The 22367-nt window shown below is 37.5% G+C and overlaps 1 protein-coding gene across 2 annotated transcripts; it reads left to right on the top strand.

Annotated features, from left to right (window-relative positions):
* Positions 1-197: 197 nt before the first annotated feature.
* ift88 (intraflagellar transport 88 homolog) lies at positions 198-21483 on the top strand. 2 transcript variants are annotated; one of them, XM_058622674.1, is made up of 25 exons: positions 198-394; positions 934-996; positions 1081-1140; positions 1393-1446; positions 1665-1728; positions 2023-2092; positions 2695-2785; positions 3177-3281; positions 3589-3691; positions 4005-4351; positions 4782-4852; positions 4928-5014; positions 5285-5384; positions 7523-7609; positions 7740-7926; positions 8753-8861; positions 8975-9125; positions 9730-9845; positions 10252-10304; positions 10437-10502; positions 11053-11159; positions 15127-15199; positions 16630-16653; positions 20636-20743; positions 20840-21483. In XM_058622674.1, the coding sequence occupies exons 1-25, from the start codon at positions 314-316 to the stop codon at positions 20959-20961; spliced, it is 2499 nt and encodes an 832-aa protein (XP_058478657.1). In that variant the 5' UTR covers positions 198-313; the 3' UTR covers positions 20962-21483. The 2 variants fall into 2 exon arrangements, with proteins under 2 accessions (XP_058478657.1, XP_058478658.1); XM_058622675.1 differs by lacking the exon at positions 16630-16653.
* The last annotated feature ends 884 nt before the right edge of the window (positions 21484-22367 follow it).

Genomic DNA, 22367 nt, shown 5'->3' with positions numbered 1-22367 from the left:
ATTATACAATAATATTACAGTAAAGCGCAGACATTTGTGGAACGTGTACGATTTTGACTCTACTCTTGTATCTTAGCAACGCGCTATATTTCTTTTAAGCCAATCATACACCCGCTAAATTTTGATTGACACGTAAGTAACCAATCAGGAGCTAGAGAAGTAGAAATCGTCCGCCTTTGCCGCTTGGCATTGTGGGATTGAATCACTAGAACCACGACAAATTACCTTTTCGCTGTGACTTCGCTAATAACTGTAAAAAGTGATTGTTTTTCCCATTAAATTTCCGTGTCACTGTTTCTGTGGTTGAACCGAGATGGAGAATGTGCACCTCGTACCGGAGGACGAGGACCTTTATTCGGGTTACAACGACTATAATCCCACATTTGACTCCGAGGTGAGTTAGCAACTATGCTACAGTCACCTAGCTTACAGCTCGTCGCCTGTAATGTACACAACAATAATATGACATATAACTGTTTACGTGCTTATAAAGTGGACTGTGAGTGTGTGGAATAATGTTTTTTTCGAAATAAATTAGTTAACACGTAGGTAATGCAGTGTCTGGATTAAAAAAGTGTTTATAAAATGGCTCTGTGGGGGTTAAAAACTAGAATTATTCATTTGGCCACTGCAATAGAGAGCAGAAGCATATATGACATGTATTAAAAACGCAGTTGAAACAAAAAGCCAGACAAACTGAGATTGAAGTATTTATTAAACTGCCCTCTGGATGGCGTTAAAGAGCTGCTGCTACAACAACAACAACACCATTTCCACTGAGGCTGTCTCCATTATCCGATTTGTATGTTTATTTATTGCATTGTGTGATTCATGTGAAGTGTTTATAAACTAACCTCTGAAGCCAAAGACAAAGCTTCACCTCTTTGGACAAATAATAATAATAATAGTTATTATTGTTTGACAAATTTCAAGGAGTTGGAGAATGATGTGGGCTTCCAGCAAGCCGTCAGGACGAGTCATGGAAGAAGACCCCCTGTGAGTATGGATTATATATAGTTTGTATTTGTGTGCACACGTATAAAGAGAGTAAGACTGTCTTAAATGTCTTAAACTTTCCAGATGACTGCGAAATTTCCTGGCACTGCCATTGGAGCTCGACCTTTAGCTACTTCATTTGGTGTAAGTTCAGACAAGTTTACTAGTTTTTAATCACATTAAACTTATTTGTCTCTGTAGTTTTCTTCAAAGTCTGACTCAATATTACATAATAACAACAACACTTTTAGCTGTTTTTTCATTAATTTGAGACTGTTGTGGATTATTTATTAATGTAAATTATGATTAGACGCAGTTTGCATGTTTGTACAAGAGAAATGTTGTTGACAATTAAACGTGTCCTAATTATTCTCTGTACTCGGTTGTTTCATGAAGCCTCGGATCCCTATGACCTCTTCTATGGGCAGACCAGTGACTGGAGCTGTACAGGTATATATTGTCGTGTATATAATATTGTTTCCTTATGTATACATATGCAAAATAAAATCACTTTTTTTTGTATTCACAGCTCAGATGATACATTGTAAATAATGATAGCCCACTAACAACATCATTCTCATTAAAAATAAATGTTATTTTATGTGAATTGAAATGTGTAATTGAGGAATATCGGGCGAGTTGTCAGTTTTTATTGTGTTGTGTGACAGGATGGAGCCGCTCGACCGATGACTGCCGTCAGAGCCGCTGGTTACACGTCCTCTCTGACCCGTGGTAAGTTTACAGCCAGACTGTCTTTTGTGATTCCGTGATTCCTGCATGTGCTTTTTGGATTATATGATCAGGTACTAGTATACAAACTGTGGCTACTATGTGGAAGCTGTTTTTGTAATACACATACTGTAGATGTCGAGAAGTTGTTGTCATCATGTTTTAATACTTTATTTCCCTCAAGTATTCTGAAGCTTTTGTCTCATAATTCTCTCCCTACTTAAGTATGAATGAATTAAATGGTCTTTCAGAACAGACTCTAACTTACTTATTATTTTCTGTTGTGTATTTTTTTAGGATCAACCTTTGACCCTCTGGGCCAGTCCAGAGGCCCCGCCCCTGCGCTTGAATCAAAGAATGAGGACACGTGAGTCTTAAAACTGAGCAACAAAACATTATCATTCTCAAAAAAATAAATGTATTTTATATTGGACTATAAATATCACAGAAACTGTACAATTTCTGAATTATAAATGAACAAGTCCAGTATATTTACTGTATATACTGTATGTGGGTCTGTCTATTTCATCAAATAACATAAACTAACATAAACTGTAGAGTTAAAGAATGTAGCTGATGTGCTCTTCAACATAAAAGTCCAGATTCTTCGTTTCAAAACGTTTAATTAAAGATTTTCTTAATTACAAAACACACATGTTGAAACCCCAGTGTTCTCTCCAAGCTCCTCAAATTCAATTGAACTTTCTTAACAGGCACAGAGAGTATCATAATTATCCAGCCAATCAGAAGCTGGCGCTGGTTCCAATCAACAATGAATTAATTAAGTGCCAAATATTCAGCTTTTGCAACTCAAACCAGTCAAAATACACTCAAAACTGCAGTATTTTACAAGTGGTTCAAACATTGTATTTATCTGCCCTGATGAGCTGAACTTAAATGTACTAATAGCTTCATGGTTTCCAACAGCGTTATCTCAATGCTTTGTTTCTGTTTCCCTGGTCTTCACAGGCCCGAGGAGAAGATCAAGATCCTGGAGAAGAAAGTGAACGACCTGATCGAGGAGAGCTGCATGGCACAGAGCATGGGAGCCTTACAACTGGTCAGACTCCTGTCACATATGAAGAGAAGGGCCTCGGAAATCATGCAGTGAACACTGATTATCTTTTTATCTTATAGCTCTAAACCATTTAAGATTTTGTCTGAGTCCCATTTGATCAAATTTAAGTTAAGTTTTTTGCAGATCCATCAGCAGTTGTAATAAGTTGGAACGTTTATATTCAGCGCTTCAGGTACTTCACTGAATTAGGTACAGTAATACAACAAAATTAGAAAAAGAAATCCATTATAAATAAAAAGTGACTGGTCAGCCAAAGTACAAACCTTTGTGTGTGTGTGTTGTTGGTGTGTGTGTGTGTGTGTTGTTGGTGTGGTCGTGTGCGTACTGTACGTGTCTCCTCTAATGGACTCTGTGTCTCCTTGTGATTCTCCAGGCTCTTGAAAAAGCTAAAGAGGCAGGAAGGAAGGAGCGAGCCCTGGTGAGACAGAGAGAACAGTCTGGAAATGGGGACCACATCAATTTAGATCTCACCTACTCAGTAAGTAAATCTTCTTTGCAGTATTTTCTCAGTGTTTTAGAAGTGAAATGATGCAACATTCACTTCCTACACTCTCTAAATCTCAAGTACCATCTTCTTCAAATCCACTTTATTCATCCATCTCTTTCAAAACACAACATAATATGTTTTATGCATAATTCACTTGTTTTTATTAGTTTTACTGTATTATTGTACTTAACTCTGCCTGAAAGGTGACCGTGAGTGCTTTGAAATGCACCTAAAATAAAATGTATTGTGAATATTGTAACTGTTATTAAACCATTTTTAATATCTCTGTTATTACCAGGTTTTGCTGAACCTCGCCAACCAGTATGAGAACAATGAAATGTACCCAGAGGCTCTGAACAGCTACCAGGTCATAGTGAAGAACAAGATGTTCAGTAACGCAGGTGAGAAGACTTCACTCAACTTCACTCTGATTATAGTGACGTGTTTGCTTCAGTGAAAACACCACAGACGACATGAAGTTAAAATTACAAGAATTAAGAATGTTTCTCACAGGGATTCAGATCTGATTATACCAAAAAAAAAAGAAAAATTTAAAAACTAAAATCATTTAAATGAAATGTCTTCAACTTATAAATTAAATCATTTGACATAAACACGACATTAAATCCACATAATCTTGTACTGGGATTGGTTAGTAATTATGAGCAGGGCTGCATCTAACTTCAGATTACCTCTTTTCTCTTGTTCGTGCAGGCAGACTGAAGGTCAACATGGCCAACATCTACTTCAAACAGAAAAACTACCCAAAGGCCATCAAGTTCTACCGCATGGCCCTGGACCAGATCTCCAACGCCCACAAGGAGATGAGGATCAAGATCATGCAGAACATCGGCGTGATCTTCGTGCGCATGGGCCAGTACTCGGACGCCATCACGTCGTTCGGACACATCATGAGCGAGAGCCCCAACGTCAAGACGGGCTTCAACCTCATCCTGTGTTACTACGCCATCGGCGACCGCGAGATGATGAAGAAGTCCTTCCAGAACCTCATCTCGGTGCCGCTGGGCGTCGACGACGAAGACAAGTACATCCCGTCCAATGTGAGTCACAAGAGACACATTTAAGAAGACAGTTTACCTGGTATATAGAGTGGTTTTATATAGTAGAAAATGTATATAAAAAAGTGTAGTATCTATTCTTAACTCCACAAAGGGACCAAGTTTGTAATCCACAGCTGCAGTAAAGAGCAGTTTTTAATGTAATTTATCGTACAGTGTAATTTATCGTACACCTTGCTTCTGCTCTTTTATTTAACGTTTGTAAAATATACTGAAGAAGAATTAGATTCTTATAACAAAAGAACACTAACCTGGTCGCGTCATGTGACTGAAAATGCTGATTATTATTGGTTAAATAAGTTTATAAACCGTATAACTGAAGGGAAACAACGTTTTTGTTCCTTTTGATCTTCAGAAAAACTAAATTTCACTTCATTAACCTCTTTTTTTGTTGTTTTTTTACAACTTTCAGGACGACACCAACTCAAACATGGTCATCGAGGCCATTAAGAACGACAAGCTTCACCAGATGGAGAGAGAGCTGTAAGAAGAAGCTCACACCATACAAGCAACACAAAAATTTAATATGTCTTTAATTTTCTTTTGTTTTCCTCATAGAAAGTCTTTGGCTGAGAAGTTCATCATGACTGCAGCCAAACTCATCGCTCCGTCCATCGAGGCTTCGTTTGCTGCTGGATTTGACTGGTTTGTCACTGTCATGTTTTATTTTATTTTATTTTTTATCTTACATCTATAATACCAACACTAGAGGGCAGACAATATACAAAAAATGGGCTCCCAACTTAATTATAGAACTAAACTATACTATAAAACTCAAAATTAAACATTTTAAGGGTTAACCCTTATTAAGTTTTATTGATTTCTTTGTTAAATGGAGCAAAGTAACCAGAAAATATTCACATTTGAGAAGATAAAAAAACTCTACCCACTGTGTGTGTGTGTGTGTGTCTTCAGGTGCGTGGACATGGTGAAGAGTTCTCAGTACGTGGAGCTCGCCAACGATCTGGAGATCAACAAAGCCATCACTTACCTCCGACAGAAGGACTTCAACCAGGTGAGTGTCCTCTTCTCAGCGGCGTCAAAAATAAAGGGCAATACCACTCCATTGTGTCTTCTCGTGTCCGTGTAATATTTTTACCCAATAATAATAAAGTTTTAGAACGGAATAGAACTGTGAAGTGATTCACAGGATAACCTAACGATAAGAGACGCGATACACGGTCCACGATACCAATAATATCATGATACAACGATACTGTGATCATCAATAAAATATTGTAGATTATCGTATTTCACAAAGGGCGACAATATCCCATATATATATACTGACCCCTCGCACTGAACGGAGAGTGGAAATAGTGTGAGGTTAAATCATGTAATCTATAGAGATTTAAAACTTAACATTTTATCTTTATCTAATAATTATCATTATTATATGATATATAATATATATATATGTACATATATATATAATTATAATTACCTAATGTAATTCATTGACAAAGCAGGCGGACTATTATGTACAGTAGGTGTCCACGGCTAATCTATTGACTGCCTATTTGTTGTATAATCTGTTTTTGTTTAGGATTTTAAGATGCTTTACAAGTCTTTTTTTTATTGTTTTCTGCTTTTCTGTATGTAAATATCAATATACATATGTCTTAATCAGGTGTTATAAGATTTTGTCTAATTTTAAAGTGTTGAAATCTGCAAATGTATGTTAAATCAGAAACTTATAGTTTTTTTATCATCGATAGATGCCTTTAAATTCAGTGAGTGGTATTTCCCCTGGTAAAATACAGATTGTTATATGTGGGTTATCTGTGTTTTTGTTGTACTTTTATTGTATTTTTAGTGTCTTTTTTGGTTGTTGTGTATGTTTTATTTATGTATTTATATATATATATATATATATATATATACACACACACACACACACACAGACAGTATATTTGAGGTTTTCCCTGCCGACGCTGTCTCTGCAGCTTCAGGCTCATGTTTCCCACGTCTCATTGCCCAACATTCTCTCTTGCTTTTGTCTCGTTTTCCCTCCCATCTGCATGCCTAAGGTTGAGGTATGTGTCCCTTCTGTTTCTATGTTTGGTTGTTTTTGTTTTATTTCCCCCCTCCCGTCATGAATTAAGCATGAGTTTTCTTGAAATAACAGCAATGAGAACTTCTCCGGTGTCTCCTGTGACCTACAGTAGTGAATTAAACTGTGTTTTTACACCTGCTGCATGCGTGTGCTGCTTTTAGAGCGTCTGCAGTCTGTGGTGTCGGTGGTGGTGAGAGCTGCAGCATCAGCGCAGCTGTAGCTAAGATTTCAGCTTCTCAAAAACGATGTTTTCACTGTAATACTGACGGAAAAATCTCCCCAGTGAGTGACTTTTTATTTTATTTGTGTAGCATCTTTCAAACAAGGAACGCAGCTCAAGGTGTTTTTTCATCACAATAAAATACATTAAAACGGCACAATATGACGCCACAAGTAGGAAATTAAACTAAGATACGGAATAAAATACAATAAAAGTAATATCTAAACACTGGCTTAACTATATCAACTACTTTGATAATCGATTATCTGGTTTTAGAGCTTCTTAAATGTGAATATTTTCTGGTTTCGTTGCTCCGTTTTACAAATTAATCATTAAAACGGAAAGATTTTGGTTTATGGACCAAATAAATACTCATAGTCGCAGGTCTAAAGTATTTTTTTTGAAAATATTAGTTTCATTTCTATGATATCCATACCTAAAATACTGTAATCTGGATTTACTTTGTGTTTCTTTTGATTTATATGTTGTTTTAGACAGTGTAGTTTCCCCACATACGGTATTTGGACTACCAATTAAGGATTAATCTAAGTTAATTTAAGTTATTTGGTCCATAAAATGTCAGAAATTGTACATCAGTGTTACTCAAACCTAAAAAATTATTCAGTTTGAATGATTTATTTGTCAAATGGAGCAAAGAAAGCAGATCATATTCACATTAAAGAACCTGGAAAATCAGAAAACATTTCAATCAATAAGAAAAACACTTAAATCGATTAATTGACCATCTAAACAGTTGACTATTTAGTTAGTAATTGTTAAGTAATTGATTAATTCACTTATGTTGCATACTGGGGAGACTATAGTCAATGCAGTATTATAGTAAGAAACTAGTGTTTTTTTAAATGTATGTTATCAGGCAGTTGAAACCCTGAAAACGTTTGAGAAGAAGGACAGCAGAGTGAAGAGCGCCGCAGCCACGAACCTCTCGTTCCTTTACTTCCTGGTAAGACTCTTCAATTATTAAACATAACAAATGAACTAGCAATAAATAGCTCTATATTTAAAATAAATGATATTTAATAACACTAAAGTTTGTGTATAAGCCGATCTCCTGACTTCCGCCCCTTCACCAGGAGAAGGACTACGACCAGGCCGACCGATATTCCGACCTCGCCATGAACGCCGACCGCTACAACCCGGCAGCGCTCATCAACAAGGGCAACACCGTGTTCATCAGACATGACTATGAAAAGGCGGCAGAGTTCTACAAAGAAGCGCTGAGGAACGACTCCTCCTGCACCGAGGCTCTCTACAACCTGGGTAACGTTAATATACAAATAAAATTATACATGTGTACAATTATGAGTTGCTTAACTGCCTCTCTGCTGTGTAATTTGGGTTTTTAGGAGGTGAAAGGTGAAAACAGCTGCAGAATAAGTCTTGTTTTTATTGTTTTCAGCTTTTCTATAGACACGTTTTTTTATGTAAAACTAGAGAAAGCTGTTAAAAAGCACAAACTGCTGACAGACCGCTTATTTTCCCACAGTAACGGTACACTCCTTAATCCACATCTGTATCCAGATCACCACCAAAGTCTTGCCAGTACTTCCATGGACCACAGTCTACTTCCCCCTGAAGAATTAATCCAAATCTGTCCCTTATTTTTTGAGTTCTGTTACTCACAGACAGACACACAACAGCTAGAAAAGTGTTAAAATCTGAAAATAAACTGAAAATTGACTAGCAAATAATTTTGTTAGGACAGAAATTGACTAAAATTCCTGGCTTTTAATCAATTTTGAGAGAATGATTTATGGTGTGATGACTTCTTGTGGAAAGAAAACAACAAAATCCTCATTAAAGTATCATAGTTTTCCACAGTCTTACATTAGAGCTATTTAACATTAGCTTGGAAATAAATGACTGAAACGCCATAATTTGGAATCTTTTGATTAATATGGGGAATCTGTCAAGTGGTGTAACCATCATTCAAGTAGCCATTTTGTTTATATTGAGAAGGAAATGCCACATGTTGCATAGTAACTCTTTAAAATATTCAGTCATTTTACATTTGTACAGCAGGGTCAGATGTGGTATAAATATAAATAACTGCAGCTGCTTTAAAGTCTCTGTCCACTTGCTCCAGGTCTGTCCTACAAGAAACTGAATCGTCTGGACGAGGCTCTGGACTGTTTCCTGAAGCTCCACGCCATCCTGAGGAACAGCGCCCAAGTCATGTACCAGCTGGCTCAAGTGTATCCTCCCTATAAGACAGTGTGTCCTTGTGAATGTGCTTGATTCAAACCTGAAACCATCTCACACCATTTCTATATCAACACTTTTCTGGTCCTTGACTCGCCGGACTCAGCTATGAGCTTCTGGAGGATCCGCATCAGGCGATCGAGTGGCTGATGCAGGTCATCAGTGTAATCCCCACTGACCCCAAGGTGCTGGCCAAACTGGGAGACCTGCATGATGGCGAGGGGGACAAGTCCCAGGCTTTCCAGTGCTACTATGAGGTACAGTAAGAGAATGATACTCAGAAATCTGTGATAGAAGCAGACTCAAAGATGTGCAGCATCTGCCTAGACCGATTGTGGTGAAAGGAAAAAGATGCGGGACAGAGAAAAGTGCTTCTTAAGACAGTCGTAATATTTTCTTATGCAAAATAATGTTATTCATTCAAGCAGTAGCATGAATTGTAGTAAAAATATTATACTGATATCAATTTTAATCACAATGTAACATTAATGATGACAATACTACTAATAATAATATGATAAGATGCACTTTACTAATCCTTGTAGGGAAATTTAGTTGTCCAGAAAATAGACAAGATAAATAAATAAATAAATACATAAAATGCAATGCAGTCAGAAAAAAGGCATAAATAGCATTTGGACAAGTTACATACAGGTCTAAAATGTAGTGCAATCAAACCTAAAGGATATGGAAATAAGATTATTGCACAAGTACTGGCCATTAACCAGGAGAGACATTTGAATCTGGATCCTGCAGTTCTAGAGACATAGGTACTGGCAGAGCAAGGTCAGAGATAACAATAATGTAAATAATATAATTATTATTCTTTAGAGTTGTGATTGTCCCTGTGTCACTCTTTAGTCTTTCAGGTACTTCCCCTCTAACATCGATGTGATTGAGTGGCTCGGCGCCTACTACATCGAGACCCAGTTCTGTGAAAAGGCCATTCAGTACTTTGAAAGAGCCACACTCATACAGTAAGTCACCACTATTTATTTTACAGTGCTCCAGATCATAAAATCCTACTAAAACTGATGATAATTAAAGCATTGGGCTGTTTTCACTTGATATAACAGCAAAAAGAAATCTGTCAAACGTTATTTTACACATTTTCTGACTAAAAACATTCTTATTTCATCTCATTGTTTTTGTATTTTGTGTCTTTTTTTCATTAAACACATAACTTAGTTCTCATCTGGAAGCAGTTTCTTTGTAACTTGAGCAACAGATGATTCGATTTAGTTTGCCTTCCAGCTGGATTCATAATTGGAATTTCAGTTATCTATTTATTTATTTTTTTAATTAAAAAAGGCAAAAACGGTCTTGGGTTTATGATTCTGTGCTCATGTTCTGTGGATGTTTTTGTCTGCTTTGTTTTCTCAGACCAACACAGGTGAAGTGGCAGCTAATGGTGGCAAGCTGCTACAGACGAAGTGGTGAGAATGATTCTGTTTGTTTTATCATAAATATCATATCATTTATATATAAACGATGTGATGGTAGAAGAGGTTATTGGGAACTAGCAGTGAATTTAGCTTTTAGCAGATATGTTTTTCATTTCTTCACAGGAAACTACCAGAAAGCTTTGGACACGTATAAAGACATCCACCGCAAGTTTCCAGAAAATGTGGAATGTAAGTCCATCCTTTTCTGTTACACACTGTTTGTTGCATGTAGCTCTTTTAAAAAGCGGCACATACTGTCATCCACAAACTTTACAAGGTACAACAAGAACATAAAACACAATAAATCATGATAAAGTGGTAAAATCTTGTTATATTTGTTTGGATAAAATGTTCTCATCCTGGAGTGAAGGTCAGGGAGAAGAGGCGGGTCTTTAGAAATGATTAAAAATTTAAGTTGTTAGTCTGGTTTTAGGCTACGTCTAAAAAACATAAGCTTATGTGACTGTGGATGCCAAGATTCTTAACTCTATGACCTTTGTTCCCCGTTCCTGTTTTTTAGTGGCAGATAGATTTGCACATCATCAGCAAAGCAATGAGAAAATGCACCATATTTTTTTTTTTTTTTTTTAAGAATAATTTACCCTAGTGGCAGCATAAAGAAAGAAAATGGGATAGGGCCTAAAATGGAACCCTGGGGAACACCACAACCAATCAACTCAATCACAGTGTAAAAGAAAATAATAAAGACATTAAAATGTTGTTGTGTGTTCACGCTCAGGTCTGCGTTTCTTGGTGAGGCTTTGCACAGACATGGGACTGAAGGAGGTTCAAGAATACGCCACCAGACTGAAGAAGGTGGAGAAGATGAAGGAGATCAGAGAACAGGTATGAACATGGAAAATATGGCTGGTTATAGTTGGCAGGGATGGATGAAGCTGGTGTAACTAAATATATGTAAGGAAATACTGAAATGCACCAGTTAATACTTAAAAAGAAAAACATATTTTCGGTCATTTATGCAGAAAAAAACCCTCAACATTAAGACTGCAGACACTCTAAACATTCCAAAATAAGTAAAATATTCTGGAATGTTGTGTCCAGATGGAAAAGATTTATGTGTGTTTACTTTACTGAGATTAATTTATACAAAACAACCTAAAAAGAGTGTGTATGCTTTAATGATGAATCTCATGAATATCAATGTGTTTTGCTGTCAGTTGAAGACGTTGAAATGTGTTTTTTCCCTCTCGTTCCTGGCGTCCTGTGTTCATTTCCTGGACAAGAACACAAACACTGGTCTTTTTTTTCTGACATAAAGTTGGTCAGCGGTCACTGCTCTTGCAGAGACGCATGAAAAACAGCTGTTTAATTATGTATTTATTTATTTCCTCTCCTGTTTATTTGAGTCTGTGAATCAAACTGCGCTGAGAGGAGCTTTCAAAGCTGCTCTTCAGCTGTTAAACACCTGCCTGGTTGTGTTATTCACACATATGATGATGCTTTTACAGGTTTCCTTTGGGATGTTTAGGATCACCTGAGATTTCTGAATGTCTTGGATAAGTAGAAATGAAGCATGTGCTTCCTTTTTAATTCTATTATTATCCGTGTTAAAGCAGGGTTGGTTTTCCACCTAAACATAGAGCGACTATGGAGACAAACTCAGAGGGCGGAGGGAGAAAAACAGAAGTCTGTAATTTTTAAACAGCAGTTTCCTTGGGAACTGTCATAAATAGTAAACACTAACAGCGTGCTAATGCTCTTTCTTGGGAGTGATTTGTCATAAAGTTGTGAATAAATCATATGGGAAACTCTCGCGTGAGACCTGGAAAACAAACACCCAGTGCATGAATGTGGAGGATGGAGCTTAAGAAAGAACGAGTCCTGAAAATTAAGGGTGTAAATCAGAGCTTTTCATTTCCAAACTCAGTCAGAGCAATGTCTTCAAACCAAGAGATTTGACCTTTTACGCAGCCAGTAAAAACAGCAGGTGATGATAAATGTAACCCTTAGAAGACAGAGCATTTAGGCTGCTTTTTTTTCCATTTACTATGTCAAAATGACATATTTTCAGAGGCTATAAGAATATATGTGCAATATTGAGTGTCTATATGAACACATATGAGCAAAAGCAATTTACCAGGGTTAAAATCAGCACAAATGTGCGTATTGGTGTAATTTTTTTAACTCTTTAAATTTCGTCATATCTGACACAGGAACATCAAAAATGCTTAAAGGCTATAAAATAACCATTTTATTGAATCTGGGGTAGTAGCAGTAATGTTTTCCACTTTGAAATAAAAAAATATTTTGGTCACCTGACCCAGGTGTGACACTTAAAATGCATAAAATCAAAAAAAATGAAAGAAATAAAGGAAAAACAAATAAAACGGCATGAATTCTGAGATTAAAGTCAGAATAATTCTGAGAAAAAATCAGAATATTTCTGAGAAAAAAATAAAACAGCATGAATTCTGAGATTTAGACATTTTTCTCAGATTTCATGCCGTTTTATTTGTTTTTTCTTTATTTCAAATTTTTTTTTGTACATGTGGCCCTAATACTCTCCTTGAAATTAAATATGACTATATTCCAGGCACATGTAAAATAATTCAAAAGAGCAATCAAACCTATCAGGCTACACAGATAATGCTGCCTTCATGGTCAGTACTACTGCAGGAATCTTTGAAGGTCGATGAAATGTGTTTTTCTAGTTTTCAATCCAATTGCTTTTCAGGCCACATGTGGCTCCCAGGCTGGCTGTAAAAGTGTCATTAACCACTGGAACAGATTACTAATGAGCTGCTAACATCAGGCAGAAGGTAGAGGGCGCTATCTCTCCAAACCAGGGCTCACGGATCATTATGTGCCAAATATATTATTAAGGGAGTGCACTTTATATTATAGGAGCAGTGATTCTCAAAGACTGTATCAAAGATGTATGTGTTGTAAATGACGGGGAAATTTGTTGACCATTTCCAAATGTGTTACATATGTGGCATTAAAATGAGTTGTTTACGTTAATAGGCACAAACTTGCTCTTGTCACAAATTATATTGTGATATTTTACATAGAAAGTTAAGAGAACACAGTTTTAGAGCACTTGAATACTTTAATATGTCTATTTTGTGTTGTTGATGTCTGGATTAGACGTTGTTAAATGTGTGTCATTTGCTGTGTGGTGGACAAAATCAATGTATCTGTTTAAGAATTGATGTTTATAGTACTATGGTACCATCATGAGCTTGTTTAGAGGTGCGTGTTATGCTAATAAGTGGCAATTTTCTTTTTACAAACTCCACAAACACAGATTTATTCTATTTATTAATTTTATTCACATTGAAACTTATATTGGGAAACTTTGAAAAGGTTTCTTGGTTTCACCTGGAAACAAGAAACATAACTTTCTTTTAAGATAGTTAGATTATTTTGGGGCACAGCTTTACACTATATAAAGCTTTTATCATTGTAGGAGTGCCTAAATTGAAATGGCCAGATTTCCATGTGTTAGACATTGTTGGAAAGCTTTGAAATCACAGTTTCACAATCTGTAAATAACTCAAAATGCCCCTCGGGGAGACTTGGCCCTGGTTTTTCCCATGGCTGGCACAAATACCCAAATGTTTTTTTGGAATTTCTCTGCAAGTGACACTGTTTAAAAATCAGTAGAAATGGAAACAGAATCGGACAGATGTGGTTTTGAACTTTTACCTCAAACACCTCACGCTATCTGACCCGCCTGCCATCTGTGTTTCCCCAAACTGAAATCCCAGACTTTGTGGTGTTTAATGAAGCCATCCATGTTTTGGAGGAGAAGTTGGAGGCTCACGACGTGACATCCTCCTCCTGCAAAAGTGATGGTGACATTTTAATATTTGTGGATCAAGTGCATTGACGTAAAAACATTTTTCCTCCTCTGATGTTTTCTGGGTGAGGTTAGGAACTTTTTTTTAAAAAAAACACACTAGCCTTTTTGTTTTTCAGACTTCACGCAGATGCCTCTGGCACCGAAAAAATAACTAGAATACGTGTCTATGATTATTGGAATATTTTGTTGGGTGACGTTTTAAGTCCACTCCAAAAATAGATGACAGTCCTGTGAACTGGTCTGGAGTCAGTGTCAAGTTCTGAAGGGAGATTGGGAGCAACAGAGCCGTGTTCCCCCGGTCCTGTGGAGATGTTATATCAGGGCCAGGAACAGATGAGAAGGAAGACTTGGTCAAATCACAACCAGCTGCTCTTAAATCAGCCTCTGAGACGCAGCTGGATCAGAGTCACATTTCTGCTGAGACGCAGTCGCGGCCAAAAAAACAACAAAAAAAAAAAGTCCCAACTCATGAATCCCAGACTTCTCCAAAAACTAAATGACAGCAAAACAATAACTGATCCTGATATTACAACTGTATAGTTTATGGAATGACAACTGGGAGGATGATTAAAACTTATATATATGAACAAGATTAAATCACCGCTGTAATGTTGTGTTTATGCTAAGTGTGTTATTTTTCCTGCTTAAATTTGTTCCTGCGGTTGACTTTCCCCAGTGGAACTGTGAGATTAATTCCTATGATATGTATATGTGTATGTTTTTATACTGTTATTATGTCTAATTCCATTATTGCATCTCAGTGTTTATGATTAGCTTCTTTGTTGAGATGGTGTGTGTTTCTTCAATCGTTTTCATGCCAGTTAAATGTGATGTAATTGATTAGAAACAGAGGGAGCGACAAATAAAGTATAGGGCACAGGCTCAGCTGTGGAAATAGACGTCACTACAGAAATTTAAACAGATTACAATCTTATTAAGTTTATTATTTTTTTCTAATCCTCATCTGTTGCTTTCTCTTTTCTGCAGAGGGTGAAGTCGGGGCGTGAGGGCAGTGCCAGAAGTCGGAGAGAAGGCAGAGAGGGCAGCGCTGGGAGTGCAGGTGAGTCACAGTGCAGTTTAGAGAGAGAGAGGGCGCCTCCTAATGGCTGTTCTCCAGTTGCCTATGGTGCAAGGAAAACTTAAAAATATAAAGAATAATCACGATAAAGCACATTTCAATGAAGCAGAAGCTTTTCAGACACGGAGAGATTTCCTGTATGTGCTTATCTTGTGGACCGTCTGGTGTTTGACCAGAGGGAGGCAGCAGATTTTTATGATTTTTATGGATAAATTAATGTATAATTTCAATACTTTACACTAAACTGTGAACATTTGTACCTGGATCAACAAATAGCATTAACTAGATACACAGAAAATGTAGTTTTTGGGTTAAGTCTCTGAACAGGGACTATGTTACGTTTACGGTGTGAAGACGATCACAAAGTTAAAAAAATGATAAACATAACAACAGCATATGTTGTAAAATTAACAACCTGGTGATAAAACTACAGCTTTTAAGGTTTAAAATAAATAATAGTAAATTTAAGAGTTGTTGAATGTGATGCATTCAAGGAACCTCGAAAATTTCACTTCCCGTCTGCAAACACGACTTGAAGTCCACTCACTGCTGCTGCCACCTTGTGGTCATAGATGCACTGCAAATTGGGTCATCACTGGAGTAGGAAAAGATGTGTTTTTTTATAAAGGAAATCTGTCATGAAATCATTTGTTTTTAATCTTTTTTTAATATATTACAAATGTTCCCGGTACAACTGATCGACGTTTCACAATCAGGGCGAGTAATCGAATACTCGTGTCCATCCCCGGTCGATATGGCAACGGCATTACAAACAGTCAGTAATCAGATCTACAGATGAATAAAACAGATGCATTAATCCTTTCACTTCAGCCGTTCATCCCCACGTGAAGAAGGAAGTCAGCGAAGCACATGAATGTTGAAGTATTTATCTACAAAACAAACAGATTCTGTCAGTTTGACAAACATCGCATGCTTTATTTTAAATCTGAACAGTCCTTTGAATAAAGATAATAATGAAATAGCAGCGGGAGTGAAGCCAGGACCGTTTTAACACTCCCTCACGACAGATCCACAACAAACACAAAATACAGACACATTTTACTCCAGACTGGTTGCGACACAGGAAAACTGGCACGTTGGCAGTTTTGAAACGAAATCCAGACAAAGCTGAAGTAACGACGAGGTCGCGGCTTTTCCCTCTGTGTCTGTTGTCTCCTTTTAATGTAGTTATACATAAATATATGTTTATGTTTGACACCAACGGCTCCACCACTGCCAAGACCTCCATTAGTCCCCAGTGTCCTATTCGCTGAGGGTTTTTATTGTATTGAACATTAATATGTTGGTTTTTTTTATTCCCTCCCCTGAATATTAAATTAAATTAAATTAATCCCAACAGATTTAAGCTGTTTAACTGAACTGAACACAAACTGTTCTCTCACTTCTCTAAGGCATTGCAGAGGATGTCAAAACAGGTGAGAGGAGGAAGGTTGTGAAGGTGTCTGAATGTGTGCAGCAGCATTTTTCCAGCTTTCTGTGCCGTTTTATTTCCTTTTCTCTGTCTGTTTTACACTTTTAAGTGCAATTTTCACTCTGTTTATCTCTTTAGTTCTTCTTTTCTCCGTGTGTTTTCTCGCTGTGCTTCGTCTTTATTGCCTGTTTATTTCAGTCTGAGTCGAAACAGCTCTGACGTTAGATCAGTGGTTCCCAAAGACTCGTGGGTCACGGGAGAATTATTTTGGGTTCCTGAACTAATTTGCGGAATTTTTTCCAACCTTCTAGATAAGATTTATGTTTGTAAGTTTTAAATAACATTCATAAAAGTAAGATTTCACTCATTTGGAAAACATCTCTTGGAAATTATTCATTTACGAATTCAAAATGGTGCTTAATTTTTACAGATTGTTCGGATTTGGGTCACGATTGTTAAAAAAAGTGGTTCCCCGTATGGAAAGTGGGGCTGGGCAATATGGCTATAATATCTCAGCTTTTTTTCACTGACTAAACTCAATTAACGATTTTAATCTGTTTTATTTCCTATTTAAAAAAACAATCTACAAATGACAACATTTTTTTGACATTGTATAAGTTATGCGTTCACTTTGCTGGGATTAGAACAAAGTTTCCCATTAGGATTAAAGTGCAACAAAATACAAACCCTGAAATGAAACAAGCATAAACAAGATAGCAGGCCCTGCCATTTATCGCCCAGCCCTAAGAGAATATTCAAGAAACACTTTGTTGGATTATTCCTCAGAAATGACTAAGGGAAAAGAGACGGTTAAGTCGGATTGAACTTGTGGCCACTTGTTCAGAAGTGACTGTGACAGAGTGAGAGAGAGACTGAGGAAACCAGAGCTCAATACTTTCAGTCCAATAAAGTCTGTCATTTCCTCTCAGAGCGTTTCAAAACATCTGAGATAAATCAAATCGCCTTTTTATTTATACGACGCCAAACCACAATTAACATTATCTCAAGACACTTGACGTAGCGATTCAGAGAAACGAGAAAGCACTTGCTACAACTTCATTTACCGCTCAACAATGTATTCTTTTGGATGCCATGTTTGTATAATAAGCTCAGAGTTTCAAGCTAAGCTATAATACTGGCCCACAATTACAACATCGTCACAATACAGTGATTCTGTGATAATCAATAGATCTATCACGATATTTGGCGACGTGAAGAGTATAAGATATCTCTAAAATGACAAAAGTGCAGGATTTGGTGGAGTAACTTCCTCTTTTCACTGCTGTTGTCCCACCTTAAAATCTGGTTAGTCATAGTTTAACTTTTCTTTTTTTACATTTTTAGATTATTAACCCTGGGAATTAAAACTATTCTTTCAGCGTATCCCTCTGTAGGGGTCGCCACAGCGGATTACCTGCTGGATGTTGCCTCCCCCTGTGGCAGGGGATCAATTGTGAGAGTCCAGTTGCACGTGGCCCCTAAAATGTTGATAGACGGTGTAATACAATTTAAAAGATTTAAAATAAAATGGGCTAGCACTGCAGTGTTACACACTCTGCTTTTAACGTCTTACACCAGCTTCATACAAGGGGGAAAACATTCATCTAACTCTTTTTATTGCTTCAGAACGGTCCAAGTTGGAAATTGACTTTCAACAGTTTCCCAAAGAGTGAAACACACAGAACACTGGAAACTTATCTGCAGTGTTACAAACCGGGATCAGGAGTATTTTGACAGGCAGCTGCGATGTTGGCCTGTGGTCGGTGTTTTCTCTCCCACACACGAGGAGGAGAAGGGAGGGAAACGGCCAAACCTCTCCCAGATACTTGAGTTAATATCCTTGAGAGCACCTGAGAGTTTTCCCTCTTTTCTGTAAAGTCTGCGTGTTTGCGACGTTGTCCATTTTCTGTGTGTGTGCGAGCGAGAGATTTATTCTCTCACACATCTAAACCTGCGTCAGTGTTTGACATTTTGAAACTGGTGGGGAGAAAAAAAAAACTGCCTCGACGTGAGAGAGAAAAAAGGCGTCAGTTGGTCTGACCTTGTTTTCACTGTTCAAATAAATGGACTCGTTAGGTGTGAGCTTGAACTCGTGCTGTGTTTTTGAACTCCTCCTTCCAAGTTCATGCGATCATCCAAGAGGGGGATTTTCCAACGTCGACTCTGATATTCATCATCATCATCATCATCATCGACCGGCTGCGGGAACATTATGTTGTCGAGGCTCACGAAAAACAAATCATCATTACAAAACTCTTACTCGGGATTTATTGGGTCGGTCTGTCAGTTTTTAGCCACGTTGTGTCATCCCTGTTTTCCGGCGTCTCCCAGTTGTGTAATAGAAAAGAGAAGAGAGAAAAAACACACACACACACACACACAGACGGTCCAAGAAAAAGAGAAAGAAATGTATTTTCCAGTGGAGGTTTGAGTTTGGCAGCAGTTTGCGAAGCCTCGTGTGAGATGTTTGAAAACCGTGTGAGAAGGTGGAACACCGGGGCCTCCCCTCCCCTCCCCTCTCCTTCCTGTTTTTCAGCCGCGGCTCCTGTCCGTTTCCACGGCGACCTGGCAGCCATATGTGATGGGCTGCTGTCTGTAATCATGTCTGTCCCTCAGCTCACCACAGAGACTTGTCAGCGTCTAATCTGAGACTTGAACGTAAACACAGTCTTTGACATTCTCCGTCACACGGTGTGAGGAGAAACTCTGTGTCCACGGCGAATACGAACTTGACTGATTCATTAGTAAATCTTGAATAATATCGCAGTAAACCAGCTTTTATGATATGAAAGTTATAACACACTTAAAAAGTGCATTAAAGTGTGTTAAAACATTTATAAAATCTTTAAATTTCACTATTATTACCGGACAGCACTTATGACTATCTGGTTTTTACACGTACAGATGTTTTTTTAGTGTATACAACTTATTGTAGCCTATCTTAACTTACTTTATCTCATCATTGCTTAGCTTAGTTTATATAACTAATATTAGCTCAGACTGCCTTATCTATCTTAGCTTAGTTAATTGATATAACTTATGCTAGCTAAGTGGAATTTATTAAACTAATAGTAGCTCAGTCTGAGCATCTATCTTAGCTAAGTTTGTTTATATAACTTATGTAAGCTTAGCTGAGTTTATATAACTAATATTAGCTCAGCCTGCCTTATCTATCTTAGCTTAGTTAATTGATATAACTTATGCTAGCTTAGTGGAATTTATTAAACTAATAGTAGCTCAGTCTGAGCATCTATCTTAGCTAAGTTTGTTTATATAACTTATGTAAGCTTAGCTGAGTTTATATAACTAATATTAGCTCAGCCTGCTTTATCTATCTTAGCTTAGATAAGGCAGGCTGAGCTAATATTAGTTATATAATAAACTCAGCTAAGCTAGCATAAGTTATATGAATGAATTGTGTATTAGCTTAGCTTGTTTATATAACTTTCTAGCTTATCTCATTGTAGTTTATATAATTAATCACAGCTTAGCTTACTTTAATTTATAGCTTAACTTAGTTTATATTATGTAACGAGGAAAATGGTGGATGAATGGTAGAGCGAGTCATCTTTCGATTGAAAGGTTGAGGGTTTGATTCCCGGCTACTTGGCAAGACACTTAACCCCATGTTGCTCCTGACGGCTGTGCTGGCAGCGTGTGAATGGCTGCACATACATGAATGTGAGTGAATGGCATAACTGTAGCGTAAAGCAGCTTTGATTAGTCATCAAGACTAAGCACTTTATTTATCGTAAGCACATTATTTATCGTAGCACATTATTTATCGTAAGCGCTTTATTTATCGTAGCACATTATTTATCGTAAGCACATTATTTATCGTAAGCACTTTATTTATCGTAAGCGCTTTATCGTAGCACCTTATTTATCGTAAGCACTTTATTTATCGTAAGCACCTTATTTATCGTAGCACATTATTTATCGTAAGCACTTTATTTATCGTAGCACATCCCATGTGTTTGGTACAGACAGCAGCCACAGCAGCAGCAGCACTAAAGGTGAGCGACTCAGCGCCAAGATGAGGTCACTTCCTGCCTCTAACGAGCCTTACGAGGCCAGCAACCAGAAAGAGCTCGGTGAGGAAAACGTCTGTGTCTCTCTTTACCGCTGTCATCAGTGACATAAAACAATGCTCTTAACTTCTTAAATCCTCTTCTCCTCATCCGGTGCAGACGCGTCTTACGTGGACCCACTGGGACCTCAGATGGAGAGACCGAAGACGGGAGCGAAGAGGCGAGTGGAGGAGGACGACTTCGCGGACGAGGAGCTGGGAGACGACCTGCTGCCGGAGTAGCTGCTCCAATCTTCAAGGCCGGTTTTTTCCTTATACGATCTTTTCTTAAAGAATTTTTTGGTAAACACTGTGTTGTTTATGAAGAGATCTGATAATTTTGTGCTGGGTTTATGGAAAACTCTTTAAAAAAAGATCACTGACTGCAGCTTTAAATCTTACAGTTAACTGTCTCGATAAAAACACTCTTGTTCCAGCTGAGGAGTAAATGGACTGCGACTCCTTCGTGGATGGAAACGCTCACCAAGAACTGATAAGGCTGAAAATGTCACAACTTTATCCTCACATCACTTTTCCCCCCCTCTTCAAATCCAGAGGCATAACAATATTTCTCTGTCGGCACTGGAGCGCGTCTTTATCCTGGGAAACTTCTGGAAAATCCATCAACACAACACAACACAACCACACATAACGTACTTTCACAGATGCTGATGTTTGTGCATTTGTACTTTTGTACCAACAAATGAATGTCTATTTGTACTATTATATTTATTTTTTCTTTATAAATCTATTTAAAAAAAAAAATGATATTGTGATATTATTATTAATGGGATATTCAGGGTTTTTATTTTAAGTGCTATTGTATGAGATACTGACATATGTATATCTCATTTTCCCTTAGAATTCCATTAAATTTTTGTTGTTTTTTTGCAACCAGCAGAGTCGCCCCCTGGTGGCTAACCTGCTCCTTCTAGGCTTCACTTTTCAAACCAGAAAGCTACGTCCATTCCTTAAGTACAGTCTGTGTTTTCATCGTATAGATGGAGGCAACAGAACGTCGACAAAATGGCTGATTTTCTTCACAGACTTTGGTGCAGGAGAGTGAGTTTTTTTACAGAGCAACACAAGCAAACAAAAAGAGCCTGTTGAAGGTCATATTTTGTAAGATATGGTCGAGTAAACGGACGTCACAAGGGAAATGACGATTTATCAATTATGCAAAATAGTAATAATTTTGAGACCAAAATCATTCCGATCAACGTTTTCTGACGTAGTAATTGATTTAAATAACTGTCATTTGCAGCCCTAGTTTGTAACACAAGAAAACCCTTAAACTATCCCCTTAATATGAGAGGTTTTTCCTCAGATCAGACTGAGGATTCAGTGGAAGGTGAACTGATTTACAATCGTCATGTGTTTAAAATGTTAAACCTCGTATAAATCTCGACGACATAAATTCACAGTGAATGTTTTTACTCAGTGACGGACGACTGTGGACTCTGGGACGCTGGACTGAAGTGGATCCAGGTTCTTTTTTTCTTCTTCTATTTTTAAGGGGATGTGGACTCCAGGATCCAGCAGCAGAGCGAGTACACACACACACACACACAAAGTCTGGTTTCCATGACTTCAGAGGACATCACATGGACTTACATTCAGTTCTTGGAAACTGTCTCTAACCCTTAACC

Source organism: Solea solea, chromosome 2, assembly GCF_958295425.1.
Source record: "Solea solea chromosome 2, fSolSol10.1, whole genome shotgun sequence".
NCBI lineage: Eukaryota > Metazoa > Chordata > Actinopteri > Pleuronectiformes > Soleidae > Solea > Solea solea.
The sequence above is the reverse complement of the archived record's forward strand: the minus strand, read 5'-3'. Positions and strand labels throughout refer to the sequence as shown.